This window comes from Antechinus flavipes, chromosome X, assembly GCF_016432865.1.
Source record: "Antechinus flavipes isolate AdamAnt ecotype Samford, QLD, Australia chromosome X, AdamAnt_v2, whole genome shotgun sequence".
Lineage (NCBI taxonomy): Eukaryota > Metazoa > Chordata > Mammalia > Dasyuromorphia > Dasyuridae > Antechinus > Antechinus flavipes.
This window is the reverse complement of record NC_067404.1, coordinates 45,813,640-45,830,953: the sequence shown is the minus strand read 5'-3', so window position 1 is coordinate 45,830,953 and position 17,314 is coordinate 45,813,640. Positions and strand designations below refer to the sequence as shown.

At 51.3% G+C, this 17,314-nt stretch overlaps 1 protein-coding gene across 6 annotated transcripts in view; it reads left to right on the top strand.

Moving 5' to 3' along the window:
* The window catches only part of BCORL1 (BCL6 corepressor like 1), a 65,867-nt gene that overhangs the window by 20,005 nt on the left and 28,548 nt on the right, over positions 1–17,314 (top strand). For 3 of the 6 annotated variants that reach the window (XM_051967886.1, XM_051967888.1, XM_051967885.1), the window contains 5 exons: positions 2,213–2,322; positions 6,274–6,364; positions 7,243–10,257; positions 16,404–16,569; positions 16,922–17,002. In XM_051967886.1, the coding sequence (XP_051823846.1) occupies positions 2,237–2,322; positions 6,274–6,364; positions 7,243–10,257; positions 16,404–16,569; positions 16,922–17,002 (3,439 nt within the window). In that variant the 5' untranslated portion in view covers positions 2,213–2,236. Of the gene's footprint in view, positions 1–2,212; positions 2,323–2,603; positions 2,727–6,273; positions 6,365–7,242; positions 10,258–16,403; positions 16,570–16,921; positions 17,003–17,314 lie in introns of those variants that run through there. The other 3 variants (XM_051967884.1, XM_051967887.1, XM_051967883.1) reach the window with 1 other exon arrangement.

Genomic DNA, 17,314 nt, shown 5'->3' with positions numbered 1-17,314 from the left:
AAAAGCTTCTTGGTCCATTAGCTAATGACTTGATCTCCTGTTTCTCAAGCGGGGCTGGCTGACTTTGTCCCCAGATGAGCTGAACGGCCCAGGAGGCCCCGAGGACAGGCAGAACTCAGCTGTCCACATTGCCGAAGATCTGGTCCTCCTGAAGCCGGTGCTGTGGGGGGGGGGGGGCTGAGTTCCGCCTGTCCTTAGCACCCCCTGGGCCGTTCAGCTCATCTGGGGATATACGAAGTCAGTCGCCTTTCCCCCTGTGTCTGGTGTGGAGAAAAGCCCTGCAACTGGAGGCAGAGGACCCACATTCAGCCCTGACTGGGTGACTTTGGGCAGGCCTCGGGATACTTTGAACTTCGACTCCTCTTCTATGTAATAGGGGTGGTGAGGGGGTGGACTCCCTTGTCCTTGAGCCGGAATCCTTTGCCTCTTCTCACCTACCTTCCTGTCATAAGGTGAAACTTGTCAGACTGTGTAGCGTGGGTGATTTCGGGGCCCGTCGTCCAGGTCGGTGTTGAGAGTGAAATTGGTGAGACGTTTCTGTAGCTCTCTGAGATTTGCAGAGCACTTTCTGGGCGGCGTTTCATTTGGGTCACAGAGCAGCCCTTGTTGCTTTTTCTACTCCCATTTGACAGATAAGGAATGAATTCTGAGAAGTAGTGTGTTCTTCCCAGGATCTCCCAAAGGTTGACTTCCATTTGATCCTATGTCTTCCTTCTGGTTCCCTTCGCACTGCACCATGTTGTCAGGGTGGAGTACCACCATAGCACACTTTGGGTGGGGAGGAGGCGGGACACCTCAGTGTAAAGGCCAGCACAGATCCCAGCATCCTTTGGGCTCATCTGGGCAGTAAAGGACTCAGCTCGGTGTCCTCTGTTGGCTTGGCATTTTAGACCAGGGGTCCTCAAACTACGGCCCATGGGCCAGATGCGGCAGCTGAGGACGATTATCCCCCTCCCCCAGGGCTAGGAAGTTTCTTTATTTAAAGGCCCACAAAACAAAGTTTTTGTTTTTACTATAGTCTGGCCCTCAAACAGTCTGAGGGACGGTGAACTGGCTCCCTTTTTAAAAGTTTGAGGACCCCTGTTTTAGATGTTGTGCTCAGTGCTTATATTATCCAGTGCCGTGGGTGCCCACTGGAAGGAAGTCTACTAAACCCCTAGATAACCTGTGTGTATGTGGGGGTTTGCTTATAAATCCCCAACATGAAGTTGCTTGCTTGACTTGGGTTTGCCTCTGCTCTATAAACCTGGACGCTGTAAATTGAGAGGCTAAGATGCTTGCATTCTGGATAATTGAGGCTATTACCTACTTAGCCCCCAAACCCAGTCGATGCAGGAAGCACTCAAGACGGGCAACTTTGGCTGCATGGGGGCTGGCGACTGTAGCCGGGGCTCTTGGGGAAACTGAGGAGAAAGGGGGGCTTTGGGGATGCCAAGTGATCAAGGGTCAGCTGTGGCAGTCCCCTTGGAGCAGTCGCTTTGACTGAGGGGTGGCCGGATATGCCGAATCAGATCAGGAGAAGATACTAGTTCGGCTTTAAACAGAGTGGAAGCTTTCCCCAGAGGGCCTTTACTGGGTTTTCTCTGTTCACAACACGCACTGATCTGTGTTCCATCCCCATCCCCTTTTTCTTACCTCACAGATGAGGCTTTAGAACTCTGGACAGCCAGCTCACTGGTCGTATTCTAGGCAACCTGCGGTGGCTTAAGAACCTTGCTTTTTATCGTTCACCTCCCTTCTGCTTTGGACAGGAAGGATTTTTCTCTCCTTACTGTAGCCCTTAGGCCCTCCACTATGGGACACAGCGGTACTTTTTCATCTCGAAACCTCTGAGTTTGCCCAACGCCCAATTCTCCAGTGTTAATAGATTTCTTGGTCTTCTGCCGCGAGCAGACCTGTAGCCTCTTCTGCCCCGTGGTGTGGATATTCTGGCTCCTCTAGGAACAAGAAGTTTCCCCAACTGGGATAAGGTCTTAGAAGTCATTTTGTTGGCAGTTTCCATTTTAGAGGAGAGGGAATCGAGACCCAGGGAGGGGAAGGGGCTTACCGGAAGCCATATGGCCGATGCCGGCAAATCGAGCAGAGATGGCCCGGGCCTTCTGTCCCCCGTCCCTTCGCTCCCTCTCAGAGAAGTCCCCCGCGGCCGCTGTTCGGCGCCTCGCTCCGGCATCCACGTAACGTTATCCCGGGTTTGTCTGTTTGGACTTTGTAGGTATCTTGGTGGTGAAGGGCTGTCATGATCTCTACGGCACCGCTCTATAGTGGGGTGCACAACTGGACCAGTACTGACCGCATTCGCATGTGTGGTATCAACGAGGAGAGGTAAGGCGGCTCAGTGCCTTCTGAGAGGTTGGGGGGTGGGGAGGGTTGTCGGGTACTCCCGGCCCTGAGCGGGAGAGGCACCCTGGGGTGTGAGTGTAGTGTTGGTGTGTGGATGGGGGGGGGGCACAGTAAGTTAGGCCTGGCCCTGGCCCAGAATGCACTCGTCTCCCTCTTGATGTTCCCTAGGAGCTCCCGGCTGCTGTGTCAGCAAGGGACCTTTGGCTGGGTAGACTTTGCAGTTGGAGGGAAAGGGAAGTTCAGGCTCTCTCAGCTTTATTTACAGGACTCGAGGCAATGTCCAAAGACATGGGAGCCGATTCTGAAGTCAGTCCTGGAAGAAAGGCAGAACCTGACCCCTCACTGCTTCTGTGCTCAAAACTCCTGTTTGCCTCTGCTCGTGCTTTGTGAGTTCTGGGCCTGCTGCTGCTACTGCTGTAGGGGAAATGCTCGGGCTGCCTGGAAGGGCCGGAAAGGCCAAAGGAAGCTTTTAAACTTGTCTTATTTAGGTTTTAAAGCAGATCTTTAGAATCATAGTGTTATAGATTATAGAGCGGGAAGGGGCCCTTCAGGCCATCTCCTCCAGCCTCCTCGTTTTCTAGATGAAGGCATTGACACTTAAGGAAGGAAATGACTTGCCAACCTTAAATAAATAGTGAGAAGGGGAACCGGGGCTCGAACCCTGATCTTTTGCATCTTAATCCAACATTCTTTGCACTAAACTGAAAGTCTTGGGTCCCTAGTCTGGCTCGCTTTCTAACATACCCCAGGTGATGCAGTGGAATGAATGTGAAATTGGGAGTTGTGGGATCTGCCTTCAGATAAATCATTGTCACTACCCAGGTGATTTGGGGCAAGTTCTTTCCCTGCCCTGTGCCTCAGTTTCTCCCGTAAGATGAGGGCCTTGGACTAGATAGTCTCTGAGATCCCTTCCTGCTGTTGAGCTAGGATCCTGTATCATTTAAGCTCTCTGTGGCTCAGTTTCCTCCATAAAATGACAAGATAAGTCCTGTCAAGTCCCATTTGATCTTGCAGTCAAATTCTTTGGGATCATCAGATTGTAGATTCAGACCTACACGTGACCTTAAGGGTCATCGTGTAAGTCTTGATCATTTTAGAGATGAGGAGATTGAGACCAGAGGCGGCCAAGGGTCACGCAGACCTAAGTGGCCGGACTGGGATTTGAACCTGAGTCCTCCGATTCCCCGATGGCCTTCACATTGTCCGAAATGACCTCTTGAACGAGTGATCCCTGTATAGTATCTAGAAACTTTTTACTAAATAGCGATCGCCCTAAGGTCCAGGCACCTTCCGTGTGACACCCCTGTGTGCCGGTTGACGCGAACATTAGTCCCGTCTTTTAGAGGGCATCTCTTAGGTCAGTGAATAAATGGCCCGATTCGGCCAGTGGCTCGCAGTAACCTTGGGAGCCCTGCCACTTCCGTCCCCTCCGCTGCGTGTGCTCACATCCAAGTCACAGTCCAAGCCGTGCCGAAGCTGATTGCCCCATTTCAATCTTCCTGTATTTAGTAACTGAATTCTTAGGCCCTATAAAACTCGAGAGATAATGCTAACCTACTAGAATGTCCTTTGAGCTCTTTGAGTCATAGCACTATAGATTTTGAGCTGGAAAGGATCTCGTAGGCCATGGAGCCCAGCCCTCTCATCTTTTAGAGGAAGAAACTGAGGCACAGAGAAATGGCAGTGTCTGAGGCAGAATTCAAACTCACGGACTGATTCTCAGCCCCAAGGTCAGCGTCCGAACCATCTGCTCTGCCCCGAGCTGCCTAGATCGGATTCCCCTTTCTCACCCCCGCCCCGATTTGACAAGAGAAAACTGAGATCCAGGGGCAGGGCAGAGGGCCGATGAAATCACAGGCTCCCCCCCCCCCCCCCCCCCCCCCCCCCAATCATATCCTATAAGGCTTCCCACGTTTCTTTCCATTCATTTTTACTCATGGCCCTCTCATTTTTCACAAGAAAACCCAGGCTGAGAGAGGGGAAGGTTCGGGTCGGAGCTTGTGGAAGCTTTGCTGGAGTTGGTTCAGTCAAGATTTTGCAGCTGCTCCTAGGGAAGGATATCTATTTCCAGGGATAATTTCTTGCAGGGTCAGGAGGGGATGGGGGGGGGCTGTTTATGCGCAGGGTAAAGCAGGGGATAGGATCCGGCTCTCCTCTCCCCTTCCGGGCTGGGGCTTTTGTGTGATCCTGGATCCCTGCTCCCTCCAGTTTCCCCATCCCTGGAAGTGGAGGAGGTGTGAGCATAGGGGACCCTTTAAATCGACCTCCCTACTCCCCTTCCCCCCAAAAAACCCATCTCTGGCAAATTCAAGCTGAGACTTGTGCCCACCCAGCTAATCCCAGGCTAGGTGTGGGCCTTGCTTTTCTGGTCTCTCAGGAGTTGAAAGTGGGTTTCCCCCCCTTGCGCAGTTCCCCCAACTGGATCCACAGCCCTTCCACCCCCTTCCAACCTTCCTGCTCTCTGTGTCAGTTTCGATAGCTGAGGGACACGCCCACTTCCGACATTCTATCCGCCTTTTAAAGGGCCCTTGCTTCTTCCCATTGGTTCTGTCATTGTACTGCCCTGGAAAGATGGGGAAGGGCTTTGAGTGATGTCCCTTTCCGAAGGGCTCATTGCCCCTTCTCCCCCCCTCTCCCCCTGTCCATTTTGCTCGCCCTGCCCCAAGTTTTATGTTGGGGGGGAGATGACAAACTGTCCCCCTTTTCAAAGGGTGAGGACGGGATTATCGGGCATCCCTCGATCACGATGCTTTTATGGAGAAGTCCAGACTTCCCATGGCCCAGAGGGCTGTCGGGGTGAGAGATGTGGCTTTAGAGTCAGGAGGGCAAGCAGCCACCTTTCTTCCCTCGCTTCCCCGGAAGCATCCACGAATCCCGGCAACTCGGAAGATGCCGGAGCTTCTCCCCACCCCATCCCCCGGACGATGTCTGTCTTTCCCCGGCTTTTCTGCTTCCCTCGCTCGCCACGTTTTCGCCCGAGACAGACAGGCCATTCTTGGCTTTTGTTTTGTATGCTACAGTAATTTCCCTACACCCCACCTGGTCCTCATTGGGAAAAAAAGTCAAGTACAATAGACCCGGTACCATGACCTCTCCCACTGTGCGTGTGGATGTGGGGGTTGGTGCTCTCGCCCCAAACGTTTCAGGCCCGCTGCTCTCATTCGCAGTGCCCTCTTGATGTGCTGGGGATCTCCGGGGCAGATGGTTCGATCTGGGGAAACCAGTGACCCCCTGAGGACCGTCTCCCCCGCCCCGTACCCGTTAGAACAGGCCACCCGTGGGGATCTCGCTGACTCTAAGTCAACCCAGTAGAGAGAAGAACTGTTCCTTTCAAACTCCTGATAAATGAGGAGGTGTTATTTGCTTCCCAAGAGGCTACCGAATGGGATTCCCTTTGCATCCTTTGCATTTCCAAAGGGGATTCGGCTTACAAAACCTCCGTTTGCACGCAGCTCTTTTAGGGGCATGTTTGCTGTGTCAAACAGAGTCCAGCTGGAGGTTTGGAAGCGTTTGTTGGCCACAGGCAGAGCTAACCTCCAGGGCCCAGGATTCCCCAGATTCAACCTTTGTTGCCCTGGAGCTACGGGGAGAGGGAGCCGGAGAGGCTTGGAGGGGGCCTGGGCAGGGGAGGGAGGCAGGAACATGAAAGTGGGATGATACAACAACAAACATTAATTAAAGTCTTCTGGGAGGAGATAGGAAGTTTAGATAACCACGTCCCCCGACCTCATGAAGCTCTCCATCAAGGAGAGGGTGAGACGCCAAGCCGGAGAGCGATAATTTTCTTCCTTTCTCATCGCGTAGTAGCTACTAAACGAAATGTTTTGTGAGCTTGGACGGTGCCGATGCTGTGTGTCAGGAAATACGGCCAGAGGTGGCCTTTGAGCTGCCTCCAGGTCTCACGCCCTTGTCTCCGTGTCTCTCCTCTGCCAGGAGAACGTCTCTTTCTGATGAGGAGTCCCAGGCAGCTGGCTGCCAAGGCTTCGGACCCCAGGAGTTTTGTGTCAGTAGCAGCTTTTCCAAGGTAAAAGAGACAGGGTGCTGAGGATGCTGGGGGAAGCGTGTCCCACAGTACTCGTGGCTTTTTGTATCTCCCTCCTAAACTCAGAGAAGCCCAGGTTTCAAACCTGATGGGGCCATGGTGGCCACTGTCGGTTCCAGCCTCCTCATTTTACTGATGGGGAAGCGTAGCTAAAAGAGGAGAGGTAACTTGCCTGAGATCATATGTGCCAGAGACATGATTTGAACCCAGATCCTGTGATGCTCCCCTCTAAACCGTCTCCTGAAATCTGTCTTGGGGAGCATCGTGGCGCCACAGGCCCCGGGAGGAGAGTGGTACCGGATGGGGCCCCGCGGAGCAGAGGCGTCATCACGGGGGGATCGAATGTTGGGTCTGGAGCCGATTCACATCTCGTCTCTGGCGTCTAGCTGCCGGGATGACGTGTCTTTGGACCTTCAAGGTCTCTCCCGATGTTGAATCCTGTGATCGCCACCCCACTCCCACCCAGACCTCCTCTCAAAGGAAAAAGTACAACTGAATCTGGGCCGAGAGATTGAGGGTGGCCATTGTGTTAAGAGCACTGGGTGGGAACCGGCAGCCCTGGTTTCGAATCCCAGCTCTGAGACGTACCTTGGGCAGCATCTGGATTAGCTCTACTCTCCTATGATCCCATGCTGCAGGCTGGACAGACTGAATTCTGTTGGGCTTCTTCCTCTCTTCCCCCCGTCTCCCCTTCTCTCCCCACCTCTTCCCCAGTGCCACCTCTGTCCTTTCCGAAGGGTCCCAGCTAGCTTATTTCCTGGAGGATTTGGAAGCCTCGGACAAGCGGGTATGTCCAAAGCTTCCGAATAGGAGGGATGTGGAAGGTGTCCTTTCAGATGCTTCCTCTTCTGTCTCTGCAGGTGGAGCTCACGGCAGGCGGCGGCGGCGGCGGCGATGCCCAAGGGGCGGACGCGGCTAATCGCGCCAAGGAGAAATTTGGACACAAGGCGGGGGAGCAGCAACCCAGCACCGAGCCGAAGATGGCCCCTCCCGGGCCTGACGGTATTTTTACCCCATTAACCAAGCCAGGCGACGGCCAAGGGCTCGACAAGCCTTCCCCCCCTGATGGTCCGGAGCCGAGTGGCAGCCAAGCCGAAGCCCACATGGACAAGCTGGCCACGTGTCCCCTGGCTGGGCTTAAGGAAGTGGACCACCAGCACCCCGGGGCGCAGAAGAACACTTGCATTTTGGCAACGCTGGGCATCGGTGCTACCATGGAGGGGGCCTTGCCTTTGGTCGCTGCCGACGTCAGTCCTTTGCCTATCCCCGTTTCCGGCCCCGGCCCCGTGCCCCTGTCGGCTTCTCTCTCGGTTCCCCTCGCCGTTCCCGCCTCGGTCAACCTCTCGGCCTCCGACGCTTCCCCTCCGTTGGCTCCGGCCCCGACCCTGGCTCCGGCTCCCATCCCCATATCTCTTGCCGCTCCGGCCTCCATTCCTGCACCGGCCCCACTGTCCCTCCCAGCTTTAGTCCTGGCTCCCATCCCCGCCACTGGCCCCGTTCCCCCCCTCCCTACTCCGGCCCCCTCCCCGGCCACCCTCCCCGGCCCTCCTCCCACTCTCATCACCGCCTTTGCGGCTGCCACTCCCGCTCCGACCCCTACTCCCGCGCCTGTGTTCACCCCGGCCCCCACCCCCGGCCCCCAGACTAAGCCCGCCCTGGCCCCCATTCCCACCCCGGCACCCATCTCGGCCCCCTTCAGCCTCAACCGAGTGTGTTTCCCTGCCACTCAGGCCCCGGCCATGCAGAAGGTACCCCTGTCCTTTCAGCCCGGGGCAGTCCTGGCCCCGAACCAACCGCTAGTATACATCCCTCCCCAGAGTTGCGGGCAGCCTCTCAGTGTGGCCACGATCCCTGCTCCGTTAGGAGTATCCTCCACGCTCACACTGCCAGTGCTGCCCACATACTTGCAGGAGAGGTGTCTGCCGGGTGTTCTGGCCTCTCCCGAGCTCCGTTCTTACCCGTGTGCTTTCTCTGTGGCCCGCCCGCTGACTTCAGATTCCAAGCTGGTCTCCTTAGAGGTAAACGGACTTCCCTGCACCTCTCCGTCCAGTGGAAATAGTGGCCAACCCGTGCCTGATGGCGGCCCCGCTCCTCCGGGGGATGTGCCCCTACCCGCCCCCGCCGCCAAGATTCTCCCACCGCCCCCCCAGCCTTCCCTGGCAGCCGCCGGCGGAAGTTCCACCCCGGGACACCCCTCCAAGACTCCGGCTGGTACAGAGCATCATGCGGAAGGAGCTTCTGCTGCCTTTTCCCCTCTCAAGTCCCCGCCACAGCTGGAACGAGAGATGGTCTCCCCTCCCGAGTGCATCGAGATGCCCTTGGACCTCTCTTCCAAGTCCAACCGCCAGAAGCTCCCACTGCCGAGCCAGCGCAAGACGCCACCCATGCCGGTGCTGACGCCGGTGCACACCAGCGGCAAGGCCTTCCTCTCCACGGTCCTGTCCCGCTCCCATAGAGCGACCCAGGCCACCGGCAGCAACGTCACCTCGTGCCTGGGGTCCGCCTCCCCGTTTGTCATCTTTCCCGACTTTGTGAGAAACGGGGACCCGAGCGCCTGGGTGAAGAACTCCACGGCGTTGATCAGCACCATCCCCGGTACCTACGTCGGGGTGGCCAATCCCGTGCCCGCTTCCCTGCTGCTGAACAAAGATGCCAGCCTGGGTGTCGTCCGAGACCCCCGGCACCTGCCCAAACAGGAGCCCATCTCCATCGTCGATCAGGGAGTGCCCAAGAACCCCAGCTCCACCTGTGGCAAGAAGGGCAACCAGTCTGCGGCGGCCGAGAACCCGGTCAGGCGATCGACGCCGGCCCGGATCGCCCCCGGGGTGCCTACCTGCCCGTCTAAGGAAATGCCGTTCTGGAAGCCCACCGGACAGGGGAGCATCTACTCGAGGTGTTCGATCAACGGGAAGCCCACCACGGCCCAGGTCTTGCCCGTCGGTTGGTCACCCTATCACCCGTCTTCACTCTTTTCGATCGGCATCCCCAGCCCCGGGCAACTGGCTGCACATCAGGGGGTACCCATCAAGCCGGCCGGCATCGCCGGGGAGTTCTCCCTGGTGCCGTCGGCCAGCCCCGGCGAGGCCGCCCAGGGGGTCGCCGAGGGCCAGCCGAGACCCGGCGGGCCCTTCCCGGAGGGGCAGGAAGCCGTCCTGAAGACCAATGGCTGCCAACCCCCCGCCAAGCCCTGTGAGGAGCCAGTTAACCCTACCATTTTGATCTTAGGTCCTCAGGCCGGCAGCCTACCCATGTCTCTCCAGCCCGGCGGTATCGGAGAGGTGAGAGGGCTGAAGGCCAATGCTGGGGCTCCCCCCCAAGACCACAGGCCGGAGGATTCGGGCAGTCAGCCGAGTCCCGACCCCCCTTCCAGTCCGGAGGACCCCCACGGCTCCTGCGCCCTGAAGCCGGCGGCAGACGGCAAACCGAAGAACAAGGTGCTGGCCACCTACCTGGCTCCCGACCTGGCCTTGCCCCCTTCTCAGGGTTTCCACAAATTGTCTGAGATGTCTTTGCTACCTCACGAAGGCCACCTGAAGGAACTCAAGGCTAAAGCTGACGTACAAGGGACCAAGAGGGGCCTGGGCCTGGGAACGCGCCGGAAAAGTGACGGGGACCTCAGCTGGGTGAAAAAGGAGAACGTGCTGTTCTCTCTGAATCAGTGCTTTCAGGCTGACGGCTTCCTTGGGGGCACCACCAAAGCCAAAGGGGGGCAGAGTCAGCACAGACAAGAAAGTTGCAACAGTTTCTCATGCAAGAATAAGTGGCACCCTGAGGGTGGCGCCAAGATGTCCTCTAAGAGAGCGAAGTGTACCAGGGCCATGGAGGAGGACGCACCCGTTGGCAAATCTCGAGGCCGGAGCCCCCACAGACACAAGGTGGGTAGGGTGGCCGCCCCACGGTAGCTGGCCTCGGTGTGGGTGGGATCTCTCTGGCTTCTGCTATGCAAACCCTCCTCTTGCCCATTCCTTTGTGGTGGAGAAGGAGGTTCAGAGAGGCCGTGACTTGCATCGTGTGGCCTGGGGATTTGGGTCTAGTCCCCTTTTCACTGCATAGCAAGGGACTCCCAAAAAGGAATACCATGTCAGGCTTTAGTAAGGGAGATCTTCTACACCTAAAAACCAGAAGGGGGCTATCATTTGGGCTTTATCTTGTGCTGTGGGGCACCCAGGAAGCCGAACAAGGAAGGAGGGCAGAAGGGAGTTACAGGGTGAGAGAAATAACTAACGATGAGCTGGCTGAAAGTGGATTGGAGGATCGCCTCCGGTAGCGATGCGTTCTCTCTTTCCTCTCCAGTGGGCTCTGACCAAAGTGGGGGCTCGCTTCGGGTAGCGAGGGGCCCCCCACCCTTCTCGAGGGCTTTTTGGCCAAAATTGCTGGCCTGGCTTTCCAACTGGAGGGAAGAATAAGGCTTCACTGTGAGGAGAAGGAAGCCTCGGGCTCACAGATCTCAGCTGCGGGCCTTCTCCAGACAAGCCTTTCCTTTCTCCACCTTGCCCTTTGGGATTGAAGGGCCTTTTCTGGGAGATGGCCTGTCCGAGGGCCTGATGGGACCGGAGTGAGGGGGTGGGGGGGAGTGGAGGAAGGAACCCAGATTTGGGAGTTCCTCCTAGCCAGCCTCTCTCAGGGCTCACACCTGGAATCAGCATTTGGCCAGAGACTTTAGGTTCAGTCCTTACAGGCGCTCCTAGGATTTGGCAACTTTGATTCTTTCTTTGGAAGGGGATCAGGGAGCATCGATCTGAGGAAGGCCTACCGCATGGGCTCCTTGGGGATCTCCATGCTGCCTTCATGCTTGCAAGAGAGCTGCCCCCAGACACTTAGGGCCTAGATCTAGCCTGTTGTTAAGAAGGCAGGAAACCAAACACTAAATAGACACGGACTCAGCACTGTGCTAGGTGCCAGGCCGGCATGAGTTAAAAGTCAGACCCCTGCTTTCAGAGGGCTTACATTTTAATGGAACTCGCCCGAGAGCATGCAACCAGGAAGTGGCAGAGTAGGGACTCAGACCCATAGTGCAGCGGGGGAAGCCACATGGCTCTTTCAGGTCTGAGGATCCAAGTTCTAAAACAGGAAGGGATCTTAGAGGAGGAAACTAAACTTCAGTGAAGTGATTTGCCTAGGATCACACAGCCAGGTGTCAGAGGGAGTCCTTTCTAATTCAGAGAGCAAGTCTCTGCCCTTGTACTACATACCACCTTTCTTGGCCAAAAATCACAAATGATAGTCACAAGCTGTCTCTCGCCCCAAATTTTTAATTTTTCACAACTTATCTTTCTCTCTTTTTAAAAAAGTTATTTCTTGTTTTTAAGGTTATACATGTACATTCATTTTTTTCAAACATATTTTCATATGAGGCATGTTGAGAGAAAGAAATTGGAACAAAAGGGAAAAACCATGAACAAAAACCAAAACACACACACACACACACATACACAAAACAAGTAAAAAAGGTGGAAATAGCATGCTTCAATCTGCATTCGGTCTCCATAATTCTCTCTTTGCATGCAACTGGCATTTTCCAATAAAGTTGGGATGGAAAATGCCATCTGCATCCAGAGACAGAATTACAGAGACTGAATGTGGATCAACGCATAATATTTTCATCTTTTTGTTTGTTTTTTCTTATGTTTTTCTTCTTTTGGTCTGATTTTCTTGTACAACACGACTATCTTTGCATATATAGATATATATTAAAGCTTTTTCTTTTCAAAGCATATGTCGATAGTTTTCAACATTCACCCTTGCAAAATCCTATGTTTCAATTTTTTCCTACCTTCCTCTCACCCCCTCCCCTAGATGGCAAGTGATCCAATATATATAAACCATGTGCAATTCTTTTATTCTTCTTATTAAAGCTTTTTATTTTCAAAACACATGCAAGGATCATTTTCAACATTCACCCTTGCAAAACCTTGTGTTTCCAGTTTTTTCCCCCCACCAGATGGCAGGTAATCCAATATATATTAAACACTTTGCATATATTTTGAAAATTAAAATCTATCAATTAAAAAAAAGAGAGAAAATAAATGGATCGTTGGCATAGAAATAGAATGCCAAAAAAAAAAGAATGTTGAAAACTATCTTTACATATATTTGGAAAAATAAAATCCTGTTTTAAAAAAAACCCCAAAATTTATTGGAATTGCCTTAGATCGTTGAATTGCTGAGAAGAGGCAAGTTGACGATCACGCGGTCTTCTTGTTGCTGTGGACGATGTTTTCTGGTTCCATTCGCTTTATTCAGCAGCAGTTCATGTAAATTTTCCCGAGCTTTTCTAAATTTTCCCAGAGCTTTTCTAAAATCAGCTCATTCATCATTTTTATAGAATAATAATATTCCATTACTTTCATATACTGTACTTATGCAGCCATTCCCCAGTTGATGGACATTCATTCACTTTTATAGCTTGTCTCTTAACTCCATCCGGCACTAGAAAGCATTTCTTCCGTATCTACCACTGTGTGTTAGGCACCGTGGGGCAAAGAAAAAGCAGAAAAGAAAAGAAAAAGGAAGGACAGTCCCTGACCTCGAGAAACTTAGGTTCTGACTTCCAGCAGCGTTTCCTCATCTTGCTTGTTTCTCAGAAATCCTATTTCTCTGTCGGATTCTGTGGGCATTGGAAGAAGGGCAAGAAAAAAGGGGCAGCCAAGGGGCACAGTGCTCTAGAAAGTGTATCAAAAGCCAAGGTTTTAACCCCAAGTCCGCTACTGACTAGTTGGGTGACTTTGGCCTACCCGTCTCTGGGCTGGATTGGGTAACCTCTTAAAAGCCCCCGGACTCCCAGGTAGAGATTCTCGGGGTATATTGAATTGGTATTCACTTTAACCTGAGCCGTTTTCCTGTCTTTGCCTGGAAGACTCCTGGAAATGTGCCAGGGTTGGTGCTCTCTGTTCTCCCGTCCCCGTGGGCACCCCTACCCCCAAGCTCAGGCCCCGGGAAATATTTCCTCAACCTGACTTCTGCCAGGCCCGGCCCTGCCCCTGTGCGGAACCAGCCCGTGCCGGCCAACCAGCGAGTAAGATGCCACTGTGCTCTCTGGTCTGGACATGGAATCCAGGTGAAAAAAAATCAACTCAAGTGCATTTAACCCTCTCTCTCCTGCCAGGACAGATCACATTCATTAAGGCTTCCTCTTTTTAGCATCATCTTCATTCCAATCTCCCCCTTCCTGCCCAGAGAGCTGTCTTTTATGACAGAATAAAAAAGAGGGACAAAGGACAAGTTACCAAAACTAGCTATGCCTCAGGAGAGCTAGAAGAGGAGGTACTCGTTGTTGTGCTTCCACAGGCCCTACCTTTGTAAAGAAGGGCAGGTGTGTTGGCTCCTCTCCAGGACTACTTGTCATTTTCTTTCTTTTTGTTTCTTTTTGTTTATTTGTTTTTTAATTTTTTTTTTAATTTTTCCAGGTGAGCATTGAGTTCACTTTATTTTTTTTAATAATAGCTTCCCCCCCCCCCAAATCCATGCAAAGATAGTTTTCAGCATTCACCCTTGCAAAGCCTTGTGTTCCAGCTTTTTCTCCCTCCCTTCCCTCCACCCCCTCCCCTAGGCAAATAATCCAGTATATGTTAAACACGTGCCATTCTTCTATACATATTTCCACATTTGTGCTACACGAGAAAAAGCAGATTAAAAAGGGGGAAAAAATGAGAAAGAAAAAAAACAATGTTTTTAAAAATTTTCAATAGTATTTTATTTTTCCAAATACATGTAAAGATAATTTCCAAGATTCAGTTTTGTAAGACTTTTGTGTCACAAAATTTTCTCCTTCCCTCCCTTACCTCTTCCCTCCCCAAGCCAGCAAGCAATCTGATGCATATAGAATCCTTTGAAACATATTTCTATATTTGTCATGTTGTATAAGAAAAATCAGAGCAAAAGAGAGAAAACCACGAGCAAGAAAAAAACAAACAACCAAAAAAGGTGAAAATACTCGTTTTTGATCCACATTCAGTCTCCATAGTTCTCTCTCTTGATGTGGGTGGCATTTTCCATTTCAAGTCTAGCCAGTTGTCATTTTCAAGGCTTTTTTTTCTTCCTAATAGACATAAGCATTTCTGGAAAATATCCCTGATTGGCTTTTTGTTGCTGCTGTTTCTTCTTCTTCTTCTTCTTCTTCTTCTTCTTTCTTCTTCTTTCTTCTTCTTTCTTCTTCTTTCTTCTTCTTTCTTCTTTCTTCTTCTTTCTTCTTCTTCCTTTCTTTTTTTTTTTTGCAAGACAATTAGGAAGACAGCCAGGTGGCGCAGTGGCTAGAGCACCAGCTCTGAAGTCAGGAGGACCTGAGTTCAAATGTGACCTCAGACACTTAACCCCAATTGCCTCAGGGAAAAAAAAAATAATAAAGACAGAGTTCTTATGGCACTTGGCCCAGGTCTCTCCTACTCCCTTTTGTGTCTGCTATTTCTCAGTGTGTCTTTCCTCCATTTTGTAAACCCCTAGAGCACAAGAGCTGTGCTACATTCTGAAGTATCAAAGTATAGGAAAAGGCTGCACTCAGGAGGTCCACGAGACCCAGATTCAAATTCTGGCTCTGCTGCTTCTTGGTTCTGTAGGCAGTCATTTCATTGCCCTCTCAGTTTCCTCCTCTGTAAAATGGGGCAAATGTCTATAGTAGTTCCTTGATGAAGCTATTCTGGGCAGAGAGCTTCTGTTATTGTTGCTCGGGTTCCCAGAGTCCAACATGGCCAACCTCAGTAATAATCCTCTTAAATTCAGCCAGCATCCGGTAAGCACCTACTGTGTGCCAGTCCCTGGACTGAGGTACAGTCTTCTGGGAGCTTCTCTTCTTTTAGAGAACGTAACAGGTTCAAAGGTTAAGAAATCCAGAGTTATTTGAGGAGGTAGAGAACACTGGTAATTTAGAGAAATCAGGAAAAAAAGGGGTTTTCTGTGGGAGGAAACTCCTTACCTGCTCCTTACAAGAGGAGGAAAGAGTACATTCTAGCCAGGGGTTGGGAAGGTACACATCCTGTTAAAGAAGCACAGAGGTGGACTCTCCTCTCTAAGGAATGATGAGTATGACCTCAGATATTCTCTGCTTACGTGACCCTGGGTAAATCGCCTCTGTCTGCCTCAGTTTCCTCATTTATAAAATGGATTTGATAATAATAGCACTTGTCTAAGGGCAGGAGAGGGGAGGAAGGGAGAGAAAAAAATTGGAACACAGAGTCTTGCAAGGGTGAATGTCGAAAACTATCTGTGTATGGATTTTGAAAATGAAAAGCTATTATTAAAAAAAAGTTTTCAAGTTAAATCGAATTTTAAAAACACTTAACCTCCCAGAGTTGTTGTTTCGAATGAGATAATATTTGTAAAGAGCTTAGCACAGTATCTGGCACATAGGTGCTCCTTCCTTTTCGGTGATTCCGTAACAGGCCAGTTTGACTAAAGTTAAAAGTCCTTAAAAGGTAAGAAATGCGTGGACTCAGGGTACAGAATGATAGATATATTTATATATGTGCTGGATATGACCAACCAGAGACTCTCTTTTGCTTGTGTACATATATAATCGTTATTCTATGTTTTATATAATTATATTTCTATATATGTATATTTTAAAGCTTTTTATTTTCAAAATGTGTATTAGATTGCTTTAAACATTCACCTTTGCAAAACCTTGTGTTCCAAAGTTTTTTCTCCCTTCTTCCCCCCACCCCTCCCCTAGATGGTAAGTAATCCACATCCATACATCTGTATGTGTGTGTGTGTGTGTGTGTGTGTATATATATATATATATATATATATATATATATATATATATATATATATATATATATATATATTTAATCTTTAGAGAAAGATAGGTTGTAGTCAAACTATGAAGAGCTCAAAATCCCAGGCTGAGTTTGATATCTTAATCCTAGAGGCGATAGGGAGCCACCGAAGATCCTCGAGCAGGAGAGCGACACGAACAGCACTCGTTGAATTGGTTGGAATTGAACGTCACCCCTCCAAGGGAAGGAGGAGGGTATTTTTGCCAGCTAGCCTGACTAGAGGGATGTCTCTCTTTGTCTCTCTGTAGTGGAAGAAGCATCAGCATCGTGGAGATTCCCACGAGTCCACCAAGAAAGCCTGCAAGACCTCAGGCAAAGAGCACAATGGCATACGAATCAAGCACAAGCGACAGAAGTCCGCCAAGTCCCAGTCCCAGCTGACGGGAATCCGAAGAGGAGACGGACATGAAGAAGGTAGGTCTTAACCTTGGCATGTCTCGCTTCCTGTGGTATTCTGAAAGAATCGAGGTCACCTGGTCAGAAAGGTCCATGGGGGTTGGCTGTGGGGAGCCGGGTTCGAGCCCCGGTTCTATTCATTGTGCTCCCTCTCCAAGCCTCGGTTTCCTCGTGAGTAAAATTGAGATTAAAACGGCACATCTCTTGAATGAGGTCGTGCTTTAAATGCGGCATCTTGTTATCGGAGTTGTTATCGTTATTGTTATTATAAACATCATTCATATGCTTTTTATTTGGGGGCTTGGGTTCTGTTGACATTCATTGTGTATCTTCCTTTCTCTTCAAATGGTGTCTCTGACCCTCCCCACAGGCTACTTGGAGAAGAAAGCAAAGAATAATTTCCGCGATTTCATCCCTGTAGTCCTGAGTAGCCGGACCCGTAGCCAGTCTGGTGAGCTTCTCTCTTGGCAGCTGGGGGCCCGCGGGCGGGGTGGAGGGTCTGAATCGGCAGGATAATCCCGAAGGCTGCTCCACGGCCTTTGCCGTCACTCTGGGACACAGGAGCGCTGAGGGTACCAGAGGCCTTCAGACCCCGGCGAGTCAGAAGGCCCGTTTGCCCACGTTTATAAATGTTAATCCTTCCTATCTACTCCCAAGGCCAGGATCACCTGCCTCTTCATTCTTATTACCCTCAATAAGGGTGATAGGATTATTGATATTCCCAGCACTTAGGTGGATCTGATTTCTTTAAGGTTTGTGAGAG